The sequence below is a fragment of the Thalassophryne amazonica genome, unplaced genomic scaffold, assembly GCF_902500255.1.
Source record: "Thalassophryne amazonica unplaced genomic scaffold, fThaAma1.1, whole genome shotgun sequence".
Classification (NCBI taxonomy): Eukaryota; Metazoa; Chordata; class Actinopteri; order Batrachoidiformes; family Batrachoididae; genus Thalassophryne; species Thalassophryne amazonica.
In genome coordinates this window covers 63,628-80,000 of record NW_022986256.1, presented here as the reverse complement: position 1 = coordinate 80,000, position 16,373 = coordinate 63,628, and the positions used below count along the sequence as shown (strand labels likewise).

General features: G+C 40.2%; 1 protein-coding gene and 1 long non-coding RNA gene across 2 annotated transcripts; one reads left to right on the top strand and one right to left on the bottom strand.

Moving 5' to 3' along the window:
• The first annotated feature begins 4,899 nt into the window (after nucleotides 1-4,899).
• Nucleotides 4,900-13,062, top strand: LOC117505845 (tubulin beta-4B chain). The gene is made up of 7 exons (XM_034165375.1): nucleotides 4,900-5,060; nucleotides 5,208-5,316; nucleotides 7,320-7,430; nucleotides 10,610-10,854; nucleotides 11,235-11,557; nucleotides 11,651-11,995; nucleotides 12,415-13,062. The coding sequence occupies exons 1-7, from the start codon at nucleotides 5,004-5,006 to the stop codon at nucleotides 12,560-12,562; spliced, it is 1,338 nt and encodes a 445-aa protein (XP_034021266.1). The 5' UTR covers nucleotides 4,900-5,003; the 3' UTR covers nucleotides 12,563-13,062.
• On the bottom strand, nucleotides 12,423-14,316 carry LOC117505848. The gene is made up of 2 exons (XR_004559286.1): nucleotides 13,993-14,316; nucleotides 12,423-12,938 (listed from the first exon to the last, which is right to left on the bottom strand). It is a non-coding gene; the product is annotated as an uncharacterized LOC117505848 (long non-coding RNA).
• Between the last annotated feature and the right edge of the window lie 2,057 nt (nucleotides 14,317-16,373).

Sequence of the window (16,373 nt, the reverse complement as noted above, 5' to 3'; positions counted from 1 at the left end):
ACTATGAGGTCCCTAAGATAAGATGGGACCTGATTATTCAAAACCTTATAAGTAAGAAGAAGAATTTTAAATTCTATTCTGGAATTAACAGGAAGCCAATGAAGAGAGGCCAATATGGGTGAGATATACTCTCTCCTTCTAGTCCCTGTCAGTACTCTAGCTGCAGCATTTTGAATTAACTGAAGGCTTTTCAGGGAACTTTTAGGACAACCTGATAATAATGAATTACAATAGTCCAGCCTAGAGGAAATAAATGCATGAATTAGCTTTTCAGCATCACTCTGAGAAAAGACCTTTCTGATTTTAGAGATATTGCGTAAATGCAAAAAAGCAGTCCTACATATTTGTTTAATATGCGCATTGAAGGACATATCCTGATCAAAAATGACTCCAGGATTTCTCACAGTATTACTAGAGGTCAGGGTAATGCCATCCAGAGTAAGGATCTGGTTAGACACCATGTTTCTAAGATTTGTGGGGCCAAATACAATAACTTCAGTTTTATCTGAATTGAAAAGCAGGAAATTAGAGGTCATCCATGTCTTTATGTCTGTAAGACAATCCTGCAGTTTAACTAATTGGTGTGTGTCCTCTGGCTTCATGGATAGATAAAGCTGGGTATCATCTGCGTAACAATGAAAATTTAAGCATTGCTTTCTAATAATACTGCCTAAGGGAAGCATGTATAAAGTGAATAAAATTGGTCCTAGCACAGAACCTTGTGGAACTCCATAATTAACCTTAGTCCGTGAAGAAGATTCCCCAGTTACATGAACAAATTGTAATCTATTAGATAAATATGATTCAAACCACCGCAGCGAAGTGCCTTTAATACCTATGGCATGCTCTAATCTCTGTAATAAAATTTTATGGTCAACAGTATCAAAAGCAGCACTGAGGTCTAACAGAACAAGCACAGAGATGAGTCCACTGTCCGAGGCCATAAGAAGATCATTTGTAACCTTCACTAATGCTGTTTCTGTACTATGATGAATTCTAAAACCTGACTGAAGTATATAAGTATATAAAATTAGTTGTTTGGACTTTTTATTATTATAAAGATTTTTTTTTTTAAATTATGAAATATTTAAAATATTTAAAAATACTCCTTTTGTTTACAAAGAGTCCAAATTTTTCTTATGGTGCTTGAATAGAAATGAGAATAAAACTCGTGAATATAACTACAAGCAATAATATTTGAGCAGAAATAAATACAACTGAAAACATGAAATAAAGAAATATTTTGTTAGAAAACCTCAAACAGACCATGGGGAAGTCAAGTCAAGTCTGGGAGCATGCGCTAGTGCTGCAGTTTGCCACATTCATGACACCATGGAACTACCTCACGCCCTGGATGGCAAGCAACCAAACAGAAAACCAGTCCATCCCCAGTCACTAGGGTCTTCACTCAGGCACCTGTGTGCTGGATTATGCACAGAGACCAGGCCACATGACCAAAATGTCAGAGCCGACACTCCCTCACAATGCAAGCGTTACTACTCCTCATCTCAGTCTCTCTTAGTAACTGCCTGATACAAAGTCATTCCAGCTGTACCCAAGGATCCTCCGAAGACACCAAGTATACCAAAGACATCCAGTCGTCATCTTAGGACATCAGTTAGCTTCCAAGTCTCACAACCGCACAGCAAGACAGACAGCACCAGGACCCTAAAGACATGGACTTTCGTTCACCTGCAAAGGTATTAGCAACGCCAAACACATCTGTCCAGTGACCTCATGACTCCAAAAGCTCTTCCCCAGCATCTGTTGATCTCAAAGGCCGAGGACCCAGAGACATGTATGTCACTGCCGAGACAAGTGAATACAAGTTGAACTCTTTCATACAGATGCATACAGATACACTTCTGATGGCCTAGTCCAGGAAGTTGTTAAAATCTCGAATCTTAGTCCTGATCCAGGATAATATCAAACCCAGACACTCTTGATTCCTTACTCAGCTTCTCCAGTGCTGTAATCAGAGTATCTGTTGATTCCATAAATCACAGCATCATCATGACATGACAGCATCATGACAGCATCATCCACAAAGTAGATGGAATGTAGGAGGTACTTTCATGGATCTTGGGAGATGAAGATGAACAGAGACAGGATTAATGACTTTGGATACAGGGAATGGGCCAACAAAACTGGGAGCCAATTTCTGTGGAAGGGTTAGGGTTAAGGTTAGGGTTAGGGGGTTAGGGTTAGGGTTAAGGTTAGTATGTATGAGTATGTATAAGAAGGTTCATGACCAAACACGACATGAAATGGGGAAAGACCAGAGGCAGATGTGGGTAGGCTGCTGTGGGCTAGTTCTATCCACAGAAGCTGGGAGGACCACGCGGAAGGATACTGGGAGGCAAGGATCTGGAGTCCCTTTTCTAATTCCTCATAAAGGAGTTCAGACTGTCCATTAGCTTGGTGGTGATGACCTGACATAAGGCTGGATGTGACCCAGAGAAGACGGCAGAATTCCCTCCAGAACTGCGAAATAAACTGTGGACCCTGATCAGAGACAACGCCCTGAGGTAAACCATGTAATTTGAATACATGTGTTAAGAAAGCTTCAGCTGTTTCTCTAGCAGAGGGAAGCTTGGACAGAGGCACAAAATTAACCATTTTTGACAGCCTATCAACCACAGTCATAATCACATAGTTGCCATTGGAGGGCGCCCGCAGGTCGGCGTGTGGATGACTTGTGCATAGCACAGACAGAACAAGCATTGACATACTCTGTGACATCAGATAACATTCGCGGCCACCAAGACCTTTGTTTCCATAAGTACATAGCGCTTCCCAGCAGTCGCAAGGACATACAAAGCTTCCTCAGTTTTGTCAACTTCTATTGCAAATTTATGTTGCTGTCCTTTGCATTACCCTCTATTCAGAATCCTTATACTGATCAATTCCCCATTTCTCATAATTCAACTTCAACTTCAACTTATTTTCATTTATATAGCACCAAATCACAACACAGTTGCCTCAAAGCGCTTCACACAGGTAAGGTCTAACCTTACCAACCCCCAGAGCAACAGTGGTAAGGAAAAACTCCCTCTGAGGAAGAAACCTCAAGCAGACCAGACTCAAAGAGGTGACCCTCTGCTTGGGCCATGATACAAAATATATATTACAGAACAATTCACAGAACAATTCACAGACGAATATACAAGAAATGCAATTGGCGCACAGGACAGGAGGATCACCAACACGAACACAACTCCCATCTCTGGTTGGAGCTGCACCTTAAACAGAGAAAAAACAGAATCAGGCATCAGAAAGACAAGAAATACAGTATAATTTGTCAGCATTAAACAACAAGAAAAACAGAGAAATACTAAGGTGATCGCCGGCCACTAGCCCTAAACTTCACTAAAAGACCCAGAATTTAGGTAAAGTTGAGGCCGCGGCACGCTCCAATTACTAATAAAATGAATTAAAAGAGTAAAAAGCGTAAAAAGCGTGATAAGCATCATAATAATAACAACAACATAATAATAATTTACTAATTCTTCAGTTAGCTTCTGACCACTTGTGGTTGTGAGTAAGTTACTGTCAAGTGGTTTGGTAACATTCAAAATATTTTCACTCAAGTTTAATGTGGCTTTCAGATATGAGATATTCCAACTGGTTAAAAGTAAATGGCACGTACTTAACAGACAGTGAGCAGAATAAACACAAGCATCACATTTGCGTCAGCAGACCCAAGGATCATGTGGTTGGCCATTTATCCTCTGTGAAGGAAGAACTTTCTCCTTCAGGAAACAACGGGCCATTGTCTCCAACAGGATGGTACCACAGGACTTTAACGTGGCCACTGCTGAATTGCTTCCTGAATTTGAAGATGCTATGTTTTCTCTCTTTCCTGGTATCTATTTACACGCGTTCTTGCCAATCGTGTCAATGCGCATGCTTGGGTGCGACATCAGTGTTTGTAAACAAGAAGTATCCCTATAGATACAGGTATCAAAATCCAACCACTTGTCTGTGTGGTGATACTCGGGTAACGGATCAGGTAGGGGATTGCTTGTTGGAGTGGGGACCTTGTGTGCCCCGAGGCCACTTTGAAGGCCCAACAGGAACCTTGAACATGAGACAGCTAATGGGACAATGGTGAAACAAAAAGTCCTCAAAGATGGATCAGGTAGAGTAGATGATGGCTTGTAACCCAGTGGCTGTGAAGGTGGATGAAGGCTGCACCAATCCTCAGATTGGATTTCCCAGCCATTGGACCACGCTAAGGATCTTTTAATGCAGCGACATTCCCACGTTAAACAAACCCAGACACAGATTGATGTCGATGGACCCTGGATGTAGAATTCCACCATCCCGTCCAGAAATCTATCAAGAGAGTCTTCGTCACCACTGACTGCCATGACGTACATGCATACACTGAAACAAATAAGTGTGCAGAAATTTGTCGACTTTCACTTTCCACAGAATATGCAGTTACCAATTAAAATTCTAAAATGCTGGATACACCATTTCAATTTTTTAAATGTATTTCTGTGGATTTTAGGGTTTCTAGGGAACATTAGATATTTACTTTGTAACCCCTGTGCAGTTTATTTAATTGTTAGATGGAAATTTTCTCATTGTTTTGTTTGGAAATTCAGTAAGGCAGGGAGTGAGGGGCGAATTTGCCATAATTCCCTTATAAACGAATTGTGGACGGCTTTATTTATTGATAAATCTGAACTCAGCTACACGAACAAAACGTGTTTTCCTTCGTGTGACCACGGCAACTACAAATAAATCGGTAGCGACAACGGCCATGGCAACGGAGCCCGATCGGATGCCCGATTAAAACAGGAGCTACTTTTTTGTTAGACCAATCAAGTGACTAGTTACTTAGAGTGACATTTAGCTGAACCAATAACGTCGCTGAACGTGTCTCCATAAAATGAAACGGGGCCTTGCCTCGTTTCCATTTGCTCGAGGCTGTGAACGACGTCGGAACTTAGTTAGCTTCAGTCGCATTAAGAAACTTTTGCTCGTCGTCTAAAATGAGGGAAATCGTTCATTTGCAGGCGGGCCAGTGTGGGAATCAAATTGGGGCAAAGGTAAGGCTGATTAAAGGGTAATGCGTCGATGAAACGATGACTTTGGTTTTGGCGGTCAACTAGCTTTAGCTTATTTGTCGACAAGCTACTGGCCGCTTTTTTTTATAGCACGACTGTCGTTATTAATCTGCTTTCGTTTCCTTTTAGTTTTGGGAGGTGATCAGTGACGAGCATGGCATCGACCCGACAGGAACATACCACGGGGACAGTGACCTGCAGCTGGATCGCATCAACGTTTATTACAACGAGGCGTCAGGTTAATCGAACTAGCCCCGTTAGCTAAAGGCGCCACGCCAAAGTGCTGTACTGTAGCTGTCCAGTAGGGGTCGTAGAGCCTTGGAAAGCTCTCGGTCGGTCCTTCCGTCCTTCCACAGATTAAGGCCGCTTCGTTTCCGTGACAAAATCAAACAAACGCATGCCTTTTCCATTAAATTATAAGATTGACTCGCAGCATCTACACCACTGGTCTTATTTACTACTGGTTTTGGTTCTATTTTTTACTTTTGTTGTGTCTTGTTAATGCTGCATTCATGTGTTGGTGTAGGGAAAAAAAATGAAGTCAGCAGTTCACCAAATTTTATGTCAGTTGCTGTCCTTTTCTGCAAAGGAACCGTACAATAATTTCCTTAACTGAAAGGTGCAAGGGAGTCCCAGTGTTTTGCTTGGTACATTGAAACAGTTGCTTAAACTCAATGTTTTTGTGATGTTGCACCTAAATTATTTGCTATAAAATCATGTGTACATGCACATAATACTTGAACTGTCATTGTCTTAACATATTTTTCAAGATAAAGCATTTTGTTTAATTGTGGCAGACTGCAAAACTGGTTAAAATTTTTCACTTTAGAAGTATGTGCTGCAAGAGTGAATGGTGGACCAAATTTACCATTATTAGAAATTAATATTTGAAGAACACAGCAAAGATGTATGTAAGAATGATCAAATGTCCAAGTTTATTTGAAAATATGCATAGAAAGTGGTTTCTGTTGTGACCTGCACTCCTCAGCCAGCTGCACACTTGTGACCTGTTATTTGAGTGTGGCTTAATTTTATAGTGCAGACATGGCTTTTACTCATGGGTGAAGAAATCAATGAATGGGTAAATAAATGAATAATGGAAGCGTTTAAATTGATGAATTAGTTTGGGGGAAAATTAATTAAATTGTCAATATTAAAGTGTGGGAGGTGGTGTGACATGGGGTTAGGGGAAGGGAGAGTGATGTGGGGGTTAGAAGTTGTCCCCTCATTGAAAACAATGCAACATCTTGTTTTGTCTACCACATCAGGTGTCATGCCACAATGGAAGTCACTGTCAACAGTTATTTGGGATTACTGAGTAACTTATTTTAACTGGTAACTTGTTTGGTCCATAAGATAAGAGATCAGTGATGCCCAGAACAACAAAATATTCATATTTAAGAATCTGAAATCAAAGTTTGGACTATGGCCATGCTGGAAGGTGGTGCTCCAGTGTCCTGACAAGATGTCATTGCTGTTGAGGCCATCCTTCCAAGCAACTGTACACGCACACGCAGTTCTCTCTACCCAGACTTTCACACCTCCCCGTTGGGTTGACGTGCCTCTCTTTACGCGTTGAGCTCCCCGACCGAGCAACTGAGGAATGAAACGACAACAGCAATAAGTGTCTTTTAAATTTTAAAAAGTTAGGATTTGCATGTGCACGCTGTATTTACAGCACAATATTGATGGGAAGCTCAACTCGACAGAACATTCATTTCTGGAGTGGAGCTCCCCTCTGGAAGGAAACGCAAATAAGTTTTGTCTTTACATGAAAATACAACAGCAGTAAGTGTCTTTCGATTTTAAAAAGTTAAAAATTTGCATGTGCATGCTGTATTTACAGCACAATATTGTCGGGATGCGGAACTCAATTTATGCAACGAGACGCACAATTCGACAAGCTCGCACATTTTGACAGAACACTGGCTCAGTTTATTCTCAGTTTCTGAGGCTGCAGGTTCTCTTGATCCATTTGAAGTGTGTGGACAGACAAACGTTTGTTCACAAATTAATCCATATTGTTCATTTAGTCATTCATAAATTTTATGTGATGGTCTTCCCTCATCGAGAATGTTATCTTTTTCCTCTGTGAAGTTGTGATTTCATGGTGACTTGTAATTTTCTTCACAACTACAAAATAATGAGATTGAAAAGATTCTGTAGGCACAGATCTACTCAGGACCTGCACAATTCTACTATAGATGTGTAATTTTTTATTTATTTATTTATTTTAACCAGGTGGAAAGTATGTGCCGCGTGCGGTGTTGGTGGACTTGGAGCCAGGGACAATGGATTCTGTAAGATCTGGTCCGTTTGGCCAGATCTTTAGACCAGACAACTTTGTCTTTGGTGAGATTTTTCACACAGAAACCTACACTTTAACCTGCAGTGATCAGTTGTTTTTCCAAGTCCAGAATGAGCACTTTTTAAAGGTGGCAAATAGGTTAAAATGTGAGCTGATTTCCATAGTCCCGCAATGAGAAATCTGTACTCATTATGGGGGTGCATTATATATTTTAGCATTTTCTGAGGCTATAGAAACTTCCCATATGACATTACATCACGATTGTTATGTTACTAAATGAGTAAGAAAGTATCTGTCAGAGAAAATAAACAGACATTTGAGTCCTTGGTAGGGCTATGCTTCTGTTTTAGCATTCTACTTCTAGTACCACTCATCTTTGTTCAGGAAGCAGGGGTGGTGGCGGAGTGGTTAGTGCACTTGGTTTCATTGTGGAAGGTTCCCAGTTCAAACCACACCCCTGCCCATTTCTCCATGTAATACAGAGTTGTCAGGAACGGCATTCAGCTTAAAACTTGTGCTGAGTGAAGATAAGGGAGAAACCGAAGAGACCTACTTTACTTCAATGCCACTGGAAATATGCTGCAGTCAGGGATGAAAAATGTCCAGATTGGCAGATTTACGCTTTTCCATCAGGCATCTTGTTTTATTTTGCATTCTCCATTTTCTTTTTTTTTTTCTCCCCTGCTAAACCCTAAAGAGCATATGTCTGTGAGTAGTACTTACCTTTTTGTGTTAAACTGACCTTTTATGGTCTGTTACCTTTGTGTTCAGTATAATAATTAATGACTCGGTGTTTGTTGATGTAAGAGTCAAATGCATTATCAATCAATCAATCAATTTTTTTTATATAGCGCCAAATCACAACAAACAGTTGCCCCAAGGCGCTTTATATTGTAAGGCAAGGCCATACAATATAATTACATTACAAATTGTAATATTTTATTTTTATTTATATATTGTAGTTTCACAGTGAACCTCAGTCTCAAACTTACCTGGTGACTCCTGGTTGTTTACTGTTGAACTATTTATTTGAAGGTTTATTTTGAACATACCACAGGAAATAAATGCAGAGTGATTTGTGATCCAGAACATGTTTTAGGTTTTTTAACACTGAAATGCTTCTTGATATGCGTGGTTTCCAACTGATTTTCTCATCTATTTTTACCCCCCATGAATTTATTTTCATTAACCCTTTCAGTACAGCCCATCTATCTGTATTTGCACTTCCTCATTCATTCCGCAGTTCCAAAATAACAGTTTTGTTTAAGTTTAATGACAATTTGTTTAGGTCAAACCATATTTTTAATTTGTTCATTTCTTCGGTCATTTCCTCTAGAACTATTTGCCAAGCTAGAAAACGGTTGCATCCTACAACCCCTGGCAATAATTATGGAATCACCGGCCTCGGAGGATGTTCATTCAGTTTAAATTTGTAGGAAAAAAGCAGATCACAGACATGACACAAAACTAAAGTCATTTCAAATGGCAACTTTCTGGCTTTAAGAAACACTAAGAAATTAGGAAAAAAAAAAATTGTTCGGTCAGTAACAGTTACTTTTTTAGACCAAGCAGAGGGGAAAAAAATATGGAATCACTCAATTCTGAGGAAAAAATTATGGAATCATGAAAAACAAAAGAACGCTCCAACACATCTAGTATTTTGTTGCACCACCTCTGGCTTTTATAACAGCTTGCAGTCTCTGAGGCATGAACTTAATGAGTGACAAACACTACTCTTCATCAATCTGGCTCCAACTTTCTCTGATTGCTGTTGCCAGATCAGCTTTGCAGGTTGGAGCCTTGTCATGGACCATTTTCTTCAACTTCCACCAAAGATTTTCAATTGGAGTAAGATCCGGACTATTTGCAGGCCATGACATTGACCCTATGTGTCTTTTTGCAAGGAATGTTTTCATAGTTTTTGCTCTATGGCAAGATGCATTATCTTGAAAAATGATTTCATCATCCCCAAACATCCTTTCAATTGATAGGATAAGAAACGTGTCCAAAATATCAACATAAACTTGTGCATTTATTGATGATGTAATGACAGCCATCTCTCCAGTGCCTTTACCTGACATGCAGCCACATATCATCAATGACTGTGGAAATTTACATGTTCTCTTCAGGCAGTCATCCTTATAAATCTCATTAGAACGGCACCAAACAAAAGTTCCAGCATCATCACCTTGCCCAATACAGATTCGAGATTCATCACTGAATGACTTTCATCCAGTCATCCACAGTCCACGATTGCTTTTCCTTAGCCCATTGTAACCTTGTTTTTTTTTTCTGTTCAGGTATTGATGGCTTTCGTTTAGCTTTTCTGTATGTAAATCCCATTTCCTTTAGGCAGTTTCTTACTGTTCGGTCAGACGTTGACTCCAGTTTCCTTCCGTTCGTTCCTCATTTGTTGTGCATTTTCGATTTTTGAGACACATTGCTTTAAGTTTTCTGTCTTGACGCTTTGTCTTCCTTGGTCTACCAGTATGTTTGCCTTTAACAGCCTTCCCATGTTGTTTGTATTTGGTCCAGAGTTTAGACACAGCTGACTGTGAACAACCAACATCTTTTGCAACATTGCGTGATGATTTACCCTCTTTTAAGAGTTTAATAATCCTCTCCTTTGTTTCAATTGACATCTCTCGTGTTGGAGCCATGATTCATGTCAGTCTACTTGGTGCAACAGCTCTCCAAGGTGTGATCACTCATTTTTAGATGCAGACTAACGAGCAACGAGCAGATCTGATTTGATGCAGGTGTTAGTTTTGGGGATGAAAATGTACAGGGTGATTCCATAATTTATTCCTCAGAATTGAGTAAGTCCATATTCCTTCCCCCCCACCCCCCCTGCTCTAAAAAAGTAACTGTTACTGACTGCCACAATTTTTTTTCCTGATGTCTTAAAGCCAGAAAGTTGCCATTTGAAATGACTTTAGTTTTGTCATGTCTGTGATCTGCTTTTTTTTTTCTACAAAATTAAACAACTGAATGAACATCCTCCAAGGCCGGTGATTCCATAATTAATGCCAGGGGTTGTAGTAAGGCAGCATACTACTAGAGTGATTTTGAATTAGGAAAGTTGGGTGTTTTTCTTTTTTTGTGTGTTAGTTTTTTCTCACCAAAATGGATGCTGTACTCACTGCAACTTGTCTAGAATAGTCTCAGATTGCGTTTCAGAGCTTCTAGAGTTTTTTTTTTTGTGTGTGTGTGTGTCAAACAGGCCAGAGTGGAGCTGGTAATAACTGGGCTAAAGGTCACTACACTGAAGGAGCTGAGCTGGTGGACTCTGTCCTTGACGTGGTCAGGAAGGAAGCAGAGAGCTGTGACTGCCTCCAGGGCTTCCAGCTCACCCACTCCCTGGGAGGAGGCACCGGGTCTGGCATGGGCACCCTGCTCATCAGCAAAATCCGAGAGGAGTATCCAGACCGCATTATGAACACTTTCAGTGTGGTGCCGTCACCCAAGGTACACCCTGTCTGCCAAAGTGTTGCAAGTTTAGAATCTGAGGATAACTAGTGTTTTATTCCTCCTGTCAGGAGTTAGTGACATTTGTTTTGTACATTATAGACATAGTCTTAAGAAATGTACAGTATTACAGAAATTACTTTTATTACATTTGTGTAATATAACAAATAGTGAAAAACGTGGAGATTCTAGGATGCCTGATGTCTTCAGTTCTGTATGAAGTGAAAGTCTACATAGTGTAATGATTTTGTATACACATTTAATTTTCTGTGGAGCACAGTCGTCTCTCAATCAGCTTTATTCTTTCACTTCCTCGTGCTGCTGGAGAATAGCTTACTCTTACTGGTCGTGTCCCCTTTCCCCTCACTGCATTTCTGCAGGTGTCCGACACCGTAGTGGAGCCGTACAATGCCACCCTTTCTGTCCACCAGCTGGTTGAGAACACAGATGAGACTTACTGCATTGACAATGAGGCCTTGTATGACATCTGTTTCCGCACCCTGAAGCTTACCACACCCACCTACGGCGATCTGAACCACTTGGTCTCAGCTACCATGAGCGGGGTGACCACCTGCTTGCGTTTCCCTGGCCAGCTCAATGCTGACTTGAGAAAGCTGGCTGTTAACATGGTGCCCTTCCCCCGGCTGCACTTCTTCATGCCCGGCTTCGCCCCACTGACCAGCCGCGGCAGCCAGCAGTACAGGTTAGGAGGCGCGACACCTGACCTTTGTTTATTTGGCCCATAATTGATCCTGTTCAGTTTAACAGGCCATTGAAATGTCTTTTTATAACACAGGGCATTGACAGTTCCTGAACTCACGCAACAGATGTTTGACGCCAAGAACATGATGGCAGCGTGTGACCCCCGCCACGGCCGCTACCTTACAGTCGCCGCCATATTCCGAGGCCGAATGTCCATGAAGGAGGTGGATGAGCAAATGTTGAATGTGCAGAACAAGAACAGTAGCTACTTCGTGGAGTGGATCCCCAACAACGTCAAGACGGCTGTCTGCGACATCCCTCCCCGTGGCCTCAAGATGGCCGCCACCTTCATTGGCAACAGCACAGCCATCCAGGAGCTGTTCAAGCGCATCTCTGAACAGTTCACCGCCATGTTTCGTCGTAAGGCCTTCCTCCACTGGTGAGTTGAAACTGTCAGTGCATCAATAAGTGTCGTTATTATACCTGCTCCTGACCGGTTTAGTGAGGCAGCCTTAAATCTGGTGAGGGTCATTATCTGGTTGTCCGTCGCAGATTTGTGCAAAATTAAGTGATATTTTCAGAATGTTGACATTATCATGAAATGACAACGTTTCCACTGAGTGATAGAATGTAACTGCTAGGTTTTGTCCTTTTGTGAAAACTGTAATACCAGTATACATGGTGACACTTACAGGGAATAATTTTAATTAAAATTTGTGTGTACTTAAAAATTGTCTACAAACAGTTCAGCGCTTCTACTTGGCTAGCCTGTTTCAAAAGCTACATTTGAGGAATGAGCAAGTTCCCTGCCAGCTGTTGGTGGTGATTTAAAGTAAAATTTAATCTGGTGCGTTTCAGGTACACGGGGGAGGGTATGGACGAGATGGAGTTCACCGAGGCTGAGAGTAACATGAATGACCTGGTGTCGGAGTACCAACAGTACCAAGAAGCTACTGCTGAGGAGGACGGCGAGTTTGAGGAGGAGGCTGAAGAGGAGACGGCCTAGTCACAAACCCATGCCCTTTATTCTTACTGTGCAGCAAAGTAGTTGGAATCCTTTCAGTGTGCATGCAGCTCTCCGGTCTGTGTAGAACTTACCTCCACTTTGATACGCAAGTTAAATGACAGTGCTGCTGTTTGAAATTTTCAGATTTTCTGTGCTTTCAGTTAGTGTTCAGTAACTTTAGCACTGCTTTAATAATTCACATCATACATGCTGCAGTTTTGAAGATTGTTGTCAGGACTCTGGAAGGTTTGAAATGTAAGGGTTCAAAAAGATCCTGAATTTGACACGTTTTATTAAATTGTCTTTAGAAGGAAATGTTAGGTCGGTCAGACTGGTTCTAATGAGTTTTATGGATGAATTGGAGCTCTTTAAATGTCTGATTAGTGGTGGGCACAGCTAACCAAAAAGTTATCTTTTATAAAGCTAAACTGATAAACCCCTAAAAAAAAAAAAAAAATTTAGCAGAAGTTACAGATAAAAGCTAAACCGATAAGTTTCAGTATTGATTTGAGGACACTAGCAGCTACTGACACAACAGCCCAGTGCTTCTGTGTCAGATCAGGCTTCTCTCAACAAAAGACACCTGGTGACCGAATAGGAAAGAGAATAAAGACAATTTCTCGTTACACTATACTGACATGCCGACATATCACCCAAGTCATCTACAGGCATACAGTTTTAACTTATGGTTAAAATTTTAACTAGACTAATTCTGGACAAGTTATTTAAATTAACGACATCTGGCGTTTTATAAAGTGGAAATATCATGTATGTTTTAAAGTAATGCACTAATTTTGAAGGTTTTAGCATTTTGGACACGTGCTGTAGTACATTATGGGTAAAGTTTCACAGCAGGAGAAATGCATTGGGGTGCTCTGATCAGGCTGCTCCACACGGACAACAGCATTAAACTCATATATTGTGCCTAAAACTTGTGAATATATTTTCTGGGTTTATAGAGGTTATTGTTTGTGGTTTACAGCACAGAGAATTCACAGGACGACAATTGTAAATGAACATTATACCAAAATGTACATTTTTATGCTTTTCATCATGTTAAGAGGCTGCATGCACGGAACCCTGTTAACTGTATGCAGATGACTTGGTTGATATGCCAGCAAGTCAGTATGGTGTATATAAAGAGAAATGATCTTTTTTTCCTCTCTTGAAATCTAGGATAGAGCTGTCCGTCTACTACAAAACATTTTCGGATAGGTACTAAAATCTTTGGTTTCAGAATTCACAAATGTTTTTAGCTGTTAAGGTTTATTCATTATGCCTGCAAAAATATGTTGGCAGACTAAAAATTATTGGAGCTAAATTCATTGGAAGCTAAGTGGTCTGCTGATGGTTTTCAGTTACCTGAAAAGCTAATCCAATAATGAAAACATTAGCTTAGATAGTTAGCGGATTATCAGAACTGTGCCCACCACTGGTGTCTGAATAATTGTTCCCTTAAACATCACTGGTTGAGTGACTTAAATTTAGGTGGGGGGTGGGGGACATACAGCACATTTACTGCAGACACCTGTGTGGAAAGTTGAAAGTGGGGAAGGTTGCCATGTTGGTTACGTTCTGTGCACTGATTGCGATCTTGTTTTGCAGTTCAGGCATTATTTTGTCTCTTTAATCTTCATGGAGTGTAGATCAGGTTGAATTACACCATTGGATGAGTTTGTAGCGCTTGTGAATGGACCTGCGTGCCATCGACTTAGCACATCTTGTTTGGAGAAAAATCTAATAAAGTCGTTCACAACGTACTTTTTGCTGTGTGTTTCTTGTAGTTGGTACATGGTCAGTTTAATACTGAGTACAGATGAGTGCTGGCAGCTTGTGACAATGCAGTTACCTTAACCTGCAGCATCAGCACGCATTCATTTATTTTATAAACTCACTGCGCATTTGGAAAAAGTACTCACAGCGCTGCACTTGGTCCACTTTATACACTTTTTTTAAACAACCTTAATCCAAAATGGATGAAATATTTTTTTTCCCACCATAATCTACACACAATACCCCATAAGGAAAGTGAAAATTTTTTGAGATTTTTGCAAAATTGTTTGAAAAAAAAAAAGCACAATCAGTGGTTTCTGACATCTGCCAAGGGTTGAGGACGACTTAAAATATGATTCCTATGGTGACCCAGACTTTACATGGATTCAAATTCCACAACGCAATGTAATTGTATACTGATCAAGAATGGTCCTACTGATCAGGATTTTGACATAATTCTTCAAAACCTATATAAAGTGAATTCCCGAGCCAGAGTCTGGTTCACCTCCAGAATTCAGTGTCTCTTTCACGGCCTAATATCTATCTGGTGAGAATCTGAAATTTTTTATTTATTTTTGTTTTTGATGTAATCCTTCAAAGCCTATAAAGTGAAATCTTAATTTGGTTCACCTCCAAAATTTTAATGGAGTCTTCCATTGCCTAATATCTGTCTGGTGTAAATTGTCAAAATCAGTACAGTAGTTTTGATGTAATACTGCTAACACAAATAAATGATTTTATTACATCCTTGGTGGATGAAATAAAAAGTCCCCTATACATAAGCATTCAGAGCCATTGCCACTGAGCTCAGGTGCCTCCTGTTTCCACTGATCATCCTTGGGATGTTTTTACAGCTTAACTGGAGTCCACCTAGTATAAATTCAGTTGATTGCACATGATTAGGAAAGACACCTGTCTACATATAAGGTCCCACAGTAGACAGCACAAACCAAGCATGAAGTCAAAGGAATTGTCTGTAGACCTCTGAGACAGGATTGTCTCAAGGCACAAATCTGGGGAAGGGGACATAAATATTTCTGCTGCTTTGAAGGACCCAATGAGCACAGTGGCCTCCATCATCTGTAAATGGAAGAAGTTCAGAACCACCAGGACTCTTCCTAGAGCTGGCTGCCCGTCTAAACAGTGATCGGGGGAGAAGGACCTTAGTCAGGGAGGTGACCAAGAACCCGATGGTCACTACTATTCAGCGCTCAGTTTGGAAAAATGTGAAAAATTTTGAAGAGTTTTTTATTAATTAAATTTTCAATAGCATCAGGGTGATTCTTAGACTACGGGCACTTATGTCCTTTGATCACAGAAAAAAGGGGAAATTTCACATCTTTACAATGAAAGTGTGTTAAGAAATTTGTTCTAGTAGTCTATGATGACTTTTTCACCTTTTTTCAGCATCATTATATGCAAATATTGCCGTTTTGTGCTTGTCCCACACCCAGACTTTTGATCTTCAATGATAAAAATGAATGGTAAAGAAATGTTTTTCTAATGTTTTAAAATATCTCTGAATAAAATATCAGTAAAAATAATCAAAACATAATTGGGGTATTCAATGTCATACAACTGTTGTGATTTTTTTAAACAAAATGTAGTTGTCCCACACTATTGCCGTAATTTCCACCACAACACTGTAATGTCCCTTTAAACAGTTTGTATGAAAGATTGTTTGGGTAGTTTCTATGGAGATAAACAGTGACATCAGAGCACATGTATATAGTGCCAAATCACAACAAACAGTTGCCCCAAGGCGCTTTATATTGTAAGGCAATGGTGTGGTGGAAATTACATTTACAAGGCCAATAGTGCCCGTAGTTAAAGAATCACCCATCAATGTTATAAAGTGTGATGTCATCAAATTCACTGCACACAACAGTGGGGTCATGGTGGTTATACTACAGCACTCAGTCTGGAAAAATATTGTGAAAAATTTTGGAGAATTTTTTTTATTGTTTAAATTTTCAATAGCATCAATGTTATAAGGTGTGGTGTCGCAAGATTTATTGCACACGTTAGTGGTGTTCTG